This window comes from Panthera tigris, chromosome B3, assembly GCF_018350195.1.
Source record: "Panthera tigris isolate Pti1 chromosome B3, P.tigris_Pti1_mat1.1, whole genome shotgun sequence".
Taxonomy (NCBI): domain Eukaryota; kingdom Metazoa; phylum Chordata; class Mammalia; order Carnivora; family Felidae; genus Panthera; species Panthera tigris.
In genome coordinates this window covers 71,860,780-71,873,645 of record NC_056665.1, presented here as the reverse complement: position 1 = coordinate 71,873,645, position 12,866 = coordinate 71,860,780, and the positions used below count along the sequence as shown (strand labels likewise).

The 12,866-nt window shown below is 40.5% G+C and overlaps 1 protein-coding gene across 1 annotated transcript in view; it reads right to left on the bottom strand.

Annotated features, from left to right (window-relative positions):
- The window catches only part of RPGRIP1 (RPGR interacting protein 1), a 47,802-nt gene that overhangs the window by 33,580 nt on the left and 1,356 nt on the right, over positions 1-12,866 (bottom strand). The window contains 9 exon segments of the mRNA XM_042989357.1: positions 3,939-4,077; positions 4,899-5,102; positions 5,410-5,594; positions 7,071-7,413; positions 7,891-8,042; positions 8,204-8,656; positions 10,677-10,827; positions 11,292-11,435; positions 11,891-12,051. Of these exon segments, the coding sequence (XP_042845291.1) occupies positions 3,939-4,077; positions 4,899-5,102; positions 5,410-5,594; positions 7,071-7,413; positions 7,891-8,042; positions 8,204-8,656; positions 10,677-10,827; positions 11,292-11,435; positions 11,891-12,051 (1,932 nt within the window).

Genomic DNA, 12,866 nt, shown 5'->3' with positions numbered 1-12,866 from the left:
TCCTTCTTCTCATGATTTCATTTTCTGAATGCAGATGTGAATTTCACATATCACTTTAAACATTGCCTCTGTCTCCCTTCTTTATCTTCTTCTACGTTTGATTAAACATAGCTTAGATCCTCTCTTTTTATCCTTTAGGTCTCTTTTCTCTTTTCTGTAGAGTCATTCATTCTGTAATAAAGTGATCTTTAAGGTGATGGTGAACTTTCTACGAGCTTTTTCAAGTAATATTAGTTGTTGTGCCAAATGTTATTTTAGCTTTGGTTTTGCCTCTGGCTTACATAAAACATGTACAAGTCATTTAAACTTGGTCTGGATGAAATGTCCATCTCTCCAGTATCATGAAAAAAAGTAAAAACAAAAAAAAAAAAAAGAAAAGAAAAGAAAGAAAGAAAACTGGAAATCTATTCTCTCTTAGTGCTGGAGGTCAGAAGTTCAAAATCAAGGTATTGGGAAGTCTATGCTCACTCCAAAGGTTCTAGAGGACATTTTTACTTTTCTTCCCTTGCCTTTTCTAGCTTCTGGTGGCTCCAGGCATTCTTTGGCTTGTGGCCACATCATTTCAATCTCTGCCTCTGTGGTTACACTGCCTTCTTTTCTGCATGTGTCTCTGTGTGTGCACTCACATAATCCAAGCTGATCTCTACATCTCAAGATCTTTAATTTAAGTACACCTGCAAAAAATCTTTTTTCAAATCAGGTAACAGTTACAAATTCTGGGGTTCAGGACATGGACATACCTTTTGTGGGGCTACCGTTGAACCTACTACATTATATATTTAAATTTAAATGTATTTTAACCCCCACAAGCTGATATTTTTGCTTTATATAGTAATGTAAACTAACTCATATTCTTTGCTTTTCCTGGTTTGTTACACCTTTGTGCTTCCTTCTGAGATAATTTTCCTTCAGCCTAAAGGACAACCTTAAAATGGAGCTTGAAAGCAAGCCATCCATTTTGGTTTGTCTTTAAATGTCTATTCTGTTTTCATTCTGGAAGAGCATTTTTGTTTTGTGGAGAATTCTTTGTTGGCAGTTATTTCCCTTTGGCATATTGAAGCCACTGGTTTCTGGCTATAGTTGTAGCTATTGACAAGTCAGTTGTCCATATTATCAATGGACCATGGCAATCTTTTTCTTTTAAATGGATGCACTTTTTTTTAAGTTCATTTATTTATTTTGAGAGAGATAGTGAGTGAGTGACTGAGAGTGTGGGGGAGGGGCAGAGAGAGAGAGAGAGAAGGCAAGAGAGAGAATCCCGAGTAGGCTCCACACTGTCAGCACAGAGCCCGACATGGGGTTCAAACATATGAACCCATGAGATTATGACAAGAGCTGAAATCAAGAGTCAGATATTAAACTGACTGAGCTACCCAGGTGCCCCAAATGGATACTTTTAACATTTTCTATTTGATTTTATTTTTGCATTTTTACTATGTGGGATATGTTTAGATGTAGATTTTTTTAATTTTAATTTTTAAGTAATCTCTACACCCAATGTGGGGCTCAAACCCACAACCCCAAGATCAAGAGTCACATTTTCTACCAACTGAGCAGCCAGGTGCCCCAGATCTGGATTTTTTTTTAAACTTATCCTACTTGAGTTTCATTTCATTCAATGCTAATATCTTTCACTAGTTCTAGAAAACTCTAAATCATTATCACTTTAAATATTACTTCTGCCTCCTTCCTCTTCCATATCTAATTGAACATTGCTTAGACCTCCTCATTTTATCCTTTATGTCTGTCTTCTCTTTTGTATTTTCCATCTTGTTGTCTCTCCTTGTTTTATTCTAGTTATCTTTACCAATTCTCACTTCAGTTGTATCTAATGTTTTCTTTTTTTAAAATCTAATCTATTTTCAACCCATCTATTCCTCCATAAATTTCTATATTGAGCAGTTCTATAATTTCTATTGATTCATTTCCAAATATGCAATGTATTTTGTAAACATTTTGTGATTCAGACAACCCCCCCCCACAAATCAATACCAAAATTATTAAGTTAAATTTGGTGAGGAATAACGTATTTATGTAGTCTCAAAATAACGTCTCACAGATTACTTAATAATTACAAAGGCAAAAATTATTAACTTTATGATTAAAAACCTGGCAGATGCTTTCTTAACCAAGTGATAAAAATTAACACAACATCACAATAATGGGACAGACATCATGTATCCCCTGATGTGATGCAGTGAGAAGGACATAATATCACTTTTGTGGTACTCTTGTAAAAAGTTCATAACCTGAATCTAATTACAAAGAAACATCAGACAAATCCAAATTGAGGAACACTCTACAGAACTGCTCATTTTTACTCTTCAAAAATGTCAGTATCAGGAAAGGTGAAGACGAGGAACCGTTCCAGATTAAAGGAAACCAAAGAGTAATGACTAAATGCAATGGATGATCCTGGGTTAGATAAAGGTTAAAAGAACTGTGATAATGGACCTTATTGGGACAACTGGAAAATTCTGAAAATGGACTGGACATGAGGTAATATGTGTCCATGTTAAGACTGCATGCTTGATAACTCTACTGTTCATATAACTTCCTCACTGAAATACACAGAAGTAAGGGGGCATGAAATGTACAACTTGTTCTCAAATGCTTCAGAAAAAATGACAAAGCAGTAAGTGGGAAAATGCTAAAAGTTGATGAATTTGTCATGCAGCTCTTATGTAAGTTTGAAATTATTTTATTTTTTAAAAATTTAATGTTTATTTATTTTTGAGAGAGAGAGAGAGAGAGAGAGAGAGCACAAGCGAGGGAGGGGCAGAGAGAGGGAGATACAGAATCCGAAGCAGGCTCCAGGCTCTGAGCTGTCAGCACAGAGCCCAATGCGGGGCTTGAACTCACAAGCTGCGAGATTATGACCTAAGCCAAAGTCGGTTGCCCAACCAACTGAGACACCCAGGAGTCCCGAAATTATTTTAAAACAAAATGTTTTTAAAAACTTACAACCTTAATGTTTTCATAGCTCCAGTTCTTTGTTACAATTTTAAAGTTCAGCTTTTATCTCCACGAAGCCGATAACCACAGCTCTTGCCCAGGCCATGTCTGATAATTCCAGTATCTGGAGTCCTGGTGGTCACTGATCAGCCCTGTGTCTCTAGGCCTGCAAGTGCCCAAACCACAGTTCTTCCTCTCAGCCTCACCATTCAGAGGCTCAGAACAGTGCTGCCTTCTGGGTCCTAGACCAAAGTAGGAATTTCTGCCCTGAGCAGACATCTGCCTATGCTGGCAGACAGCAGACTGAGACTGCATCCCATTTCCCTATCCCAAAAGTCCACCAAAAGCATGGTTCTGTCTGTCCACTGCTTTCTCTAGACTGACAACATCCCAGGGCTACAGGAGTTTCAGCTCATTTCCCTGAGCTTCAATCATCTCCCTCGTCAAGGCTAGGTAATTCTTCCCTCTCTTCTTATTGACTATATAACGCTTTTAAGAAACGTTAAGATCTTGAGAAAATATATTCACTTCAGCATTTTAGCTGTCATCAATGAGATTTGGTCTGAATTATCTAGTTTGTCAATACTATAACCTGAAATCATGTCTACCTTGCATTGTAACACAAAAAAGCCTTGCCTTAATTTAAAACATTTTGGATCAACATCACAAATGAGCTAACCACACTCCTTCTATTTCTTTGTAACCATAATTCACAAGATATACTTGTTAGGTAACTAAACTGGCAAGCAAACTAGCTTTAAAAGTTCCAGCCATCATTGGCCTAACCAGCACACTTGTAACATAAAACTAAGCTTAGAGTGTTCAATACTAATTTTCCATGAAAAGTTTAGCAATGCAAGATGGGGGGGGGGTAGTAAATAACAGGCTTGATAAAATAACCCAATGATTAAATAGGAAATTAGATTTTAAAAAGACAATGCCATTAAAACAAGCAAACAAACAAACAAACAAATGGACAATACCATTTACAGGATTCAGGGCTTCTTTCTGGATTGGTACTGAATGGGATGATGTAATTTTCTCTTCCTTTTGCTGATTTTTCAAACCATCATCTATGGAGCTCTTGAGCCCTGAGAACTTCCATTCAGTGTACTTCACCTGCTTCAGAATAAAGACAATTATGATTACAGTTGGCCCTTGTACAACATGAGGGTTTGGGGCACCAAAAATCTGTGTATAACTTTTGACTGTCCCCCCCCAAAATTAACTACTAATAGTCCACTGTTGACCAGAAAACTTGCCAATAACATAAATAGTCGACTAATACATCCTATATATATTATATACTATACTCTCACAATAAAGGAAGCTAGAGAAAAAAAATGCTATTAAGAAAATCGTAAGAAAGAGAAAATACATTTGCAATACTGTGTTTACTGAAAAAAACAGGGATGTGTTACAGCTCAAGTCCATGTTGTTCAACGGTCAGTTGTGTATATAATAATAATTTCACAAAATTAGTAATTCTATGTTAATACAATTACACAACTCATACAACATGATTGTAATATAACAATATATAATATTTAACCATATCATAATATATATTTACAATCTCCTATATATATTTTTAGGTGCTACATAGTAACTTTAATCCTGCTTCCTATGAAGAAAAGACAGTATCAAGCATATAGTAGGTGTTCAATAAATACTTGTTCTTTAGCTTACTTGCACTACAGTTGAGGTGGACTGCTAAAATTCTAAGCATAAATTGCAGAGTCCATAAGCTGCTGAACTAAATTACAATGAAATGAAGTGAACACTTCAGAGTTTTATTAAACTACTTGTGTTTGAGGAAACACATGTTAGCCACAAAAAGCCATGATAATTGCTTATCTTGGGTGTCTGCTTCTACTTGAGAATAGTATCTCTGGGGACACTACAACTCATATTTTAATTCTGCAGGGTTTCTAAGGCCTTACTTGTAGTGTATTTCCAGTTAAGATGTTATGACTAAGATACTCCATTCTGTTCTTTCCTTGGATGCTTGTTCTTTTGCCATGTTTTCTTCTTGAGTAGCTTGCAACCTGGTGTTCCCTTTCCTTTCTTTCTCCCACCTGTGGAGGTTTTCTTTTAGCTTGATACTGGCCAGCTTCAATGGGAATCTCACCAAATGCCATCAGGTCCTAAACAGAAGGATCAGAGACAGCCTTATTAGATGAGGGTTTAACAGCCTTGATACTCAAGAAAGGGATTTGTGAGCTAGCATTAGATTTCATTCCTCGCCTGCCACAGAGCTGAGAGATGCCATCTTTCTTTCCTCCCTGTAATAAAACCCAGGATCCTTCTCCATCAGTAGGCGGCTCACGACATTGTGAGGGATGCAGAATAAGTTTGCTGAACACCTGACATTCATGGAAGGCATTTCTTCTACTACAATTTTAATTCCATCTTCTTCAAATATGTTTCACGAGATTGGTGGAGATCTGCTACCTGGGGGAGAAAGGAAGCCTTTTCCTCTTCAGATGAGATCTCTAAACTGTCCTTCGTGGTATTCTCCTCCGGCTGAGTTTCTGGTTTCAGGAAGCTCTCTGGGGGTAGGTAGAAAGATTTCCAGTCCAATTGCATCTCAACAAATCCATTGGGGTTCCCCGCAGGGTCTGTGAGGTTAAAATCACCTGAGACACACACAGACATTAATAAGATCTGATCATATGGAGTAGACAAGTGAGTATTTATCAGCACCTTATCCATTCCCCATTTTGAATTTTACCATAATTTGCTTGTCATGAATTAACATCCATTACCTAAGCATGGTGATAATACACTCAGAAGTAACATAAAATAGCAGTGAATATTAATATTCAATTAGAATGTTTACTTCTAATATTCACTTAGAATATTTGTAGGGGAAGATGGGAGTCTCCAGGTTTCGGGAAGGGATAGTCAAAAGACGTATGGAAAGGTATAGCTTGCTTGTCCTCAGTCACCTAGCCAATAAACATGACTACATTATTACTATTACCAAATGCTTGCCAGGCCTTAAGCGTACCAAAGAAACCATTGTCTACACTCAAGTGGTCCCTATTTCTAAAGTAACAAAAGCCAAGAAAACTTCAGCAAAATTGCTATTTCCAAATGCCAGGCTTCTGATTTGTAACACTGATTAATTTAACAGATGGCTCATATTGCCTCTTCCTTTGGCAAACGATAAATTATAAGCAGAAGTATCAGCTCTTTCTTTCTTTCTTTCTTTCTTTCTTTCAGCTCTTGTAGTACTGGAAGGAGAGAGGACTCACACATTTTCTAGAATATCCAGAAGCTTGTTAAACATAGCTGGTACTAGCTATACCCATCCCTACTTCACAATGGGAGCACAGACATCCCTGCCTCATCCTCCCCCCACTACTGCAACCAGAGAGGTGACCTTTCCTAAGTTCACCTCAGCTCTGTATTGGGGGGAAAGAGATCCAAGAAATTTACCATTTCTATGGCATGGCATGAAAGTCTAACTTGTGTTTAAAAGAAGCAAGGGAATTACGAGAGAGTATTAAGGACACAGTTTATAATCTGATATCCACTCTCATGTGCTGAGAGACAACAGGCCTTAAGTAAACATAAATCCTGAGAAGCACGATCGAGTCAGAAAAGATTTGTTCAGAGACGGACTCATGGACTTCAGGTTGGTGGGTCTACCCACTTAAGAATCTTGCTTTTGTTGCTAAAAAGAAGCAGAAGAAGCAATGTTTCTATAGGATTAGTGGTGCTCTGAGTCTTCTGCTCTGTTGCTCTTGACAATACTCTAAAATCCTCTCAGCAGGTTTTTTTTTTTATTTTTTTAATGTTTATTTATTTCTGAGACAGAGAGAGACAGAGAATGAGTGGGGGAGGGGCAGAGAGAGAGGGAGACACAGAATCTGAAGCAGGCTCCAGGCTCTGAGCTGTCAGCACAGAGCCCGACGCGGGGCTCGAACTCACAAACCATGAGATCATGACCTGAGCCGAAGTGTAGTCTCTCAATGGACTGAGCCACCCAGGTGCACCTCAGCAGGTTTTTAAAGAGAGACTGTTCCAAGCAAGTAATCAAAGAAAAGTAGGACAGGAAGACAACACTGGGCAGAGAGCATAAAGATGCGATAGACTTGAACTCCCACCTTTAATGGATTTGTTTTGTGCGAGAGGAAGCAAGGGCACTTGGACTTGGCCAAGGTACGAGCCAGGCTCTGCATCTTCATCATCAAAAACGTAGACAGACAGGGCCTCCCGCCTCAGATATTTATCCAGGTCAGAGGTCACAAGCACTGGGAATCGAGCCTGGTCTCTAAAGTGCGGATTGTTACTGGCTGGAATGATGGCAGTGTCGTGGTCAGAGAAGGTGAAGAAGCGATACATGACGTATGGACTGGGCTGGGTTCCCAGCCGCCGACTCCGGAGGCCATAGCATCTGATGATTTCCACCCGCAGCTCATTCTGATGCTTCCAGGTCTCCAATCTGGACTGGAAAGATGTTGGTCTTGGATGAAGGAAAAGGGTGGCCTGAGAGAGTTGTTGTGGGTGAAGCCCAGCACCCTTGATGAGGAAGAGCTATGACCTAAACTGCTGTAGAATCCTGACTGGGTCCCAGAGAAACCTAATGACATTCACCTGCCTGTAAAGTGGCTCTGGAAGATAGTTATTTGAAAGAGGTGCTGGCACTCAAGCCTTATCTTAGAGAAAGGAACAGAGAAGCTATTTTGTTCACAGCAGGGAGAGGCAGCTAGCTCTGAGGGTATGATTTCATTTCAAACCCAAGCTTGACCAAGGGAAGAGTTGTGGCATCACAGCCACAAGAGTTGTGGATTAGTTGTGGCATCACAGTTTTTCTCCTTCATTCACATTCAACAAATACTTATTGAGAGCGGAAGACTGAGCTGTTCTCCTGAACTGCTTGGCTGAGGCTCCTCTGAGATACATGGGCACATCCTTTTTTCTCACCTTATCTTCCTGGGCCTCCAAGGCACCAAGCACATTGGCTGACAGGTAGGCCTGAGCCTTCTTTCGCTTATTGCATGCCTGTAGGCTGGATCCTATGGGGAAGCGCAGCCTCATCCAGTATTCTAGCACCCCGAAGTCTTCTCCACCAGCTCCTGGGTAGCAGAAAGTATGAAACGCATGGAAGACACAGATGGTGTGGTGAGGATTAAGAACAAGGCAGAGGAAGAAAATGGGAAATGACCAAAAGAGCAACTATAGGCTTTGGGAAACTCTGCATTAGTCCTGGGAGCTGTGGGAAGCCGACAGCACTTACCAGTAAGTATGGTACAGCCATGGACCCTCTCCACAGTCTCCAGCACCCTCTCAAAGTAAATCCATCCAGCTGCAAGCGTGTGGTGCTCACTGGCTACAGCCTGGTGTAGATCAAGCCGGACTGAAGCCCCATGAAGGTAGTTCAAAAAAAGGGAATCTGTTTCTACCACATACTGGGAGGTGAAGTCATAGAGGGGCTGTGGCCCCACAGCTAGTGGGGTACAATGGGTTTCAAAATCATAGAAGGAATAAGTACAGAAAGTGGTAGGTTGAGTGTCTCCAGCCTGATCCAGGGCAGCAGACTTCAGAAAGGCTTGGTGGATGTGCAGTTCAAAAAGATTCTCACTCTGATGCAGCAGAGAAATGTCTGCTTCATCATCATCTCCATGGGCTGGCAGTGTTTGCAGACATAATGACAACTGTCGGGTGCCGTAAGCCACATCTTTGAGCTGTTCTAGAGGGAAAAGAAAACTGCCTATCCATTAAAGCATAGAGAGCTCCTCCTCAGGGTAAAATAAGTTGGATGGAAGGAGAATAAACACCATGATGAAATTCCAAGTTGTGATTATTTCAAGACACCATGTGATTCAAAAGGAAAAGAAATAGAATGACAAGTAGGAGCTTTGAATTCTGATGGCTAAATAACCCAAGGCCTGCTTTGGAGATAAGGTACAGAACGAGTGACTGGAGAGTAGATGCTAAGCTCAGGAAAACACTGGAGGCACAATTTCATCTGCAGATATCATTGTTTTATCTTACAGAAAGGTCCTCTGAGTTAATTGGTAATTCCAACAGAGAAGCACTTGAAACACAAAATATGAGTATTTCCAAAAATTTGGGATACGGGCCATCAAGAGAATACTGAATTATAGTCATAGCGCCTATTACATTACATTGGGTTCCACCAAGAAAGTATTCCCATTCTCCAGCCAGATCAAAGGAATTTTCATTCTGTTAAAAGTTTGTTTTCATAATAAGAAGCCAAAAAAAAAAAATCCACTTAAAGTCAAAGAGTAATGCAGTAAAAAGGTGCAGAGGAAACTTACTGGAAAGAGGTTGAACTACTGTCAACAGGATGAAAAGATATGTAAGACAGTCTACCAATTCTGTGCATTACCTCCTATGTCCAACCAATCAGAAAATTTGATACACAATCTGCTTCAAACTGGGGAGTATTTGAATCGTCACAGGGTATCAATGGTGAAAGTCCTATATTAAGAGTTAAAGTAGTAGAAAAAAAATATTTTGAACACATCAGAATGTCTTCCTGCCCAAAATAAATGGAATACAAAAATTAGACTAATAGTTTCTTAATTGATAAGATTAACACAACTAAAATAAAATATATTTAAAGTTTTGTATTACATGACCCAGGGTTAATAATTTTAGCATATAAAGAAATTCTACAAATGAATAAAATACTATTAAGAAACAGGTAAAGGACAGAAACAGGCAATTCTCAGAAGAAACAATACGAATAACTGTTAAACATATGAAAAACTCTTTGATCTTATCAGTAATGAAAAAACTGTAAGTTAAAGCAAATGAATCTTTAGAAGTAGATAAGAGTATTTATCCTGAACTGTCCCAGGAGAAAGATCCTGAATCTGAAAGACATGAGGATTTCAACCCAAGGGGAGGATTTCCTTTGTTATATGGCAGTGACTTTTTAACAGACTCACCTGGCCTGGATAAATCATGCCCCAGCATGACCCACCTCCCTTTACTCTAGTTCCATGCTCATTAAGTAACATGCTTACTGATTTCCAGAGAGAGGGCTTCCCTGAACAGTAGTTCCAAATATTCTCATGGCAGCAATGAAATAGACTCTGTCATAAAATAATAAATGAACAATCTGGTTTAAATATCAATCTTTGGTGAATTTGGTTAGTGTGAATCAGGTCTCTCAAAATGGAGTATAATAACAAAGCCAATATTCTTGATATGTGAGGCTGAAGCCAGCTCCTGGTGAGCAGTGACTGTACTAAATATAGGAAGTATCACACTATGAAATTTGCCCAAGTGTCCAGCCAGCTGCCCTGTCATGTCGACATCCTCAAACTGCAACAAAGAATTTACAGACTTTTGGAGAGAAATCACAGAAAAGGATGATGCAAGATGAGTGATAAAGCTCTGGATAGGCCTGGGTTGTGGAAACACTCTTGAGAGAGGAAGTGTGTTATGCCACCGTGAGGGCCAACAGTGATGTGCTCTTAATTCTCAAAACAGATTCAGCAATTGCTGGGCCCCACTGAAACTCTTCAGAGAAATCAGAGGAAGGAACTGACATGATGGAGGAAAAGAAGCTGCTAACCATGTATTAAAACACCAAAGATGATGGGATAAAGAACAGGAGAGGTGGCATGCATTACATTCCAAGACACAAGAGGCAGCCTTCCAGGCAGGTGCACAGAGGGAGCACAGGCATTAGCTATGTGACAGGTCCAAGACAAGAACAAAGGACTAAGACTTGCCGGATATTGGAAGGCCATGGCTTCTCAAAATACCTTCCAGCTGATTGATACGATCGTTCTTGAGGTCTAGCAGTTGATTCAACCTCTCCAGCTTTTCCTCATGATCTTTATTTTCATTATCGGCTTTTGTCATCATTGCCTCCAGTTCCTCCTGAAACAAAGAAACAAAAAATGTCTGAACTTTTCTATCTCAGTGACCCAGCACCAAAGAGCCCAGATAAAAAGGTGGCACTTGCTGGGTAAAGGAGACTCCACTATCTTCTACACGGGGCAGAGTGAACCACAAGAAAAAGTCTTGGGTTCATCACAGACCCCTTTAGGACCAGTTGTGCTAACAGTGTCATAGGATAATAGCTTCGCGATGCTGGGAAAATTTCACCCCAGAAGCTTCATACCTGCCATTTTCATTAGCTGGCCCCTTCACCGGTTTCTATTGCCAAGGTGCCATGGCGCTGGTGTGAGCCCTCAAGTACATCAAAGGACAGCACACTCTGTGTTGCACAGAGCAGCATATTCCCTTGCAACAGCTCTGGAAACTTGGGCCCCGCTTCATGCCCAGTGTGGTCTTCACGTGCCCATTTATCTAGCCCCTTCCTGTACCACCTTTTCTTGCACCTGATAACACACGTTGATTTTGCGCTGGAGAATAAGCATGTCTCTGGTCTTTTCTAGTTCCAGTGTGGTCTCTGCGTGCGACACTTGCAACTCACTCAACAGCTGGGACAGTTTCTTTTCTTCTTGGTTTTCTGGTTCACCTGGCTATCATGAGAAAAGCATTGGTAAAAGGGAGTATAAATATGATGGGCACAGAAATAATGATTCTCATTAAAGCAGTTCTTGGTAATAGCAAAATACCAGCAGCGGAATCTACTCCCAAAAGTAAAAGAGGACTTATGTCACTTCAAATGGGCTTTCTCCTCTACTTCCGCATGCTCGGTAGCAGCAATAAGTTACACAACCTCTGATGGCTGTTTGCTCTTCAGCAGATCATTTCAAGTCCTCATTGGAAAAAGCATTCTAGATGTTATAAGCTGTAAAGGGTGGAGAAAATGTGCAGAGCTCATGAAGCTATCTGTGCTCTCAGCCTTCTCACATCCTTCTCAATACTATCCTCAATCAGGACACGATTTTTCAGCTACTTTTCTGATCTCTTCTAGGGATATATGCCAGCCATCCATCTGTCCAGGGAACTTGCTTGATTAAACATTTCTTACCTCTACCTGAGTGGTCTCTTGCAATAGAGCTGGGTGAGTGGCTGGTTCAGACTGCCTGTCAGGAGACTGGGAAATTAGGTCTTGACTTTGGAGGATCTCTACGTCCTGCTTATGCTTCTGAAGCAGATGGGTGACTTTAAGACACAGATTCTTGTTTTGATCTGGGGGAGAAAAAAATCATCCAGAAAGGTGAAACCTGGTGGTTATCGGTAATCATGGTTAAAGTTGGACCAAGCTCTAATTGAATTTTCCCACTAATGTTTAATTCATTTTATAAATTTACCCTTAGAGGAGCAACTCTCTCTTATTTCTACAAAAGGGTTCTGGCTTATTGACCCAGTAAACTGAGCTGACACCCGGGACTCTAAAAACAAAACAAAAAACACCTGCAGAACTGTAGTGACCACCAGCAGCAGCAACAGCAGCAGCAAACAGAGCCACTTGACTGTCTTAAGAGAGAGCAAACTTCTTTTTTTTTTTTTTTTTTTTCAAGTAAGCTCCACACCCAATGTGGGGCTTGAACTCACAACCATAAGATTAAGAGTTGCATTCTGGGGCGCCTGGGTGGCTCAGTCAGTTAAGTGTCTGACTCTTGATTTTGGCTCAGGTCATGATCTCACACCTCCTGAGTTGGAGCCCTGCATTAGGCTCCATGCTGATGGTGCAGTGCCTGCTTGGGATTCTCTCTCTCTCCCTCTCTCTCTCTCTCTCCGCTCCTCTAAAAATAAATAAAGAAACTTAAAAGGAAGAAAAAAAAGAGTCACATGCTCTACCCACTGAGCCTGCCAGGCACCCCTCCAGTGCAAACTTTTGATAGCACCAGCCAAACCAGTATCTCTCCAACTCCTCCTCAACTCCATTCTGACTTCTCTGCTATGGGCTCCCTGTGGCACCCACCTCCACTTCTACCCCCACCCTGATGTGAAGGGAGGGAGAATGGGCATTTGGGTATTTCTGTGTGTGTTTGTTTGGGTGG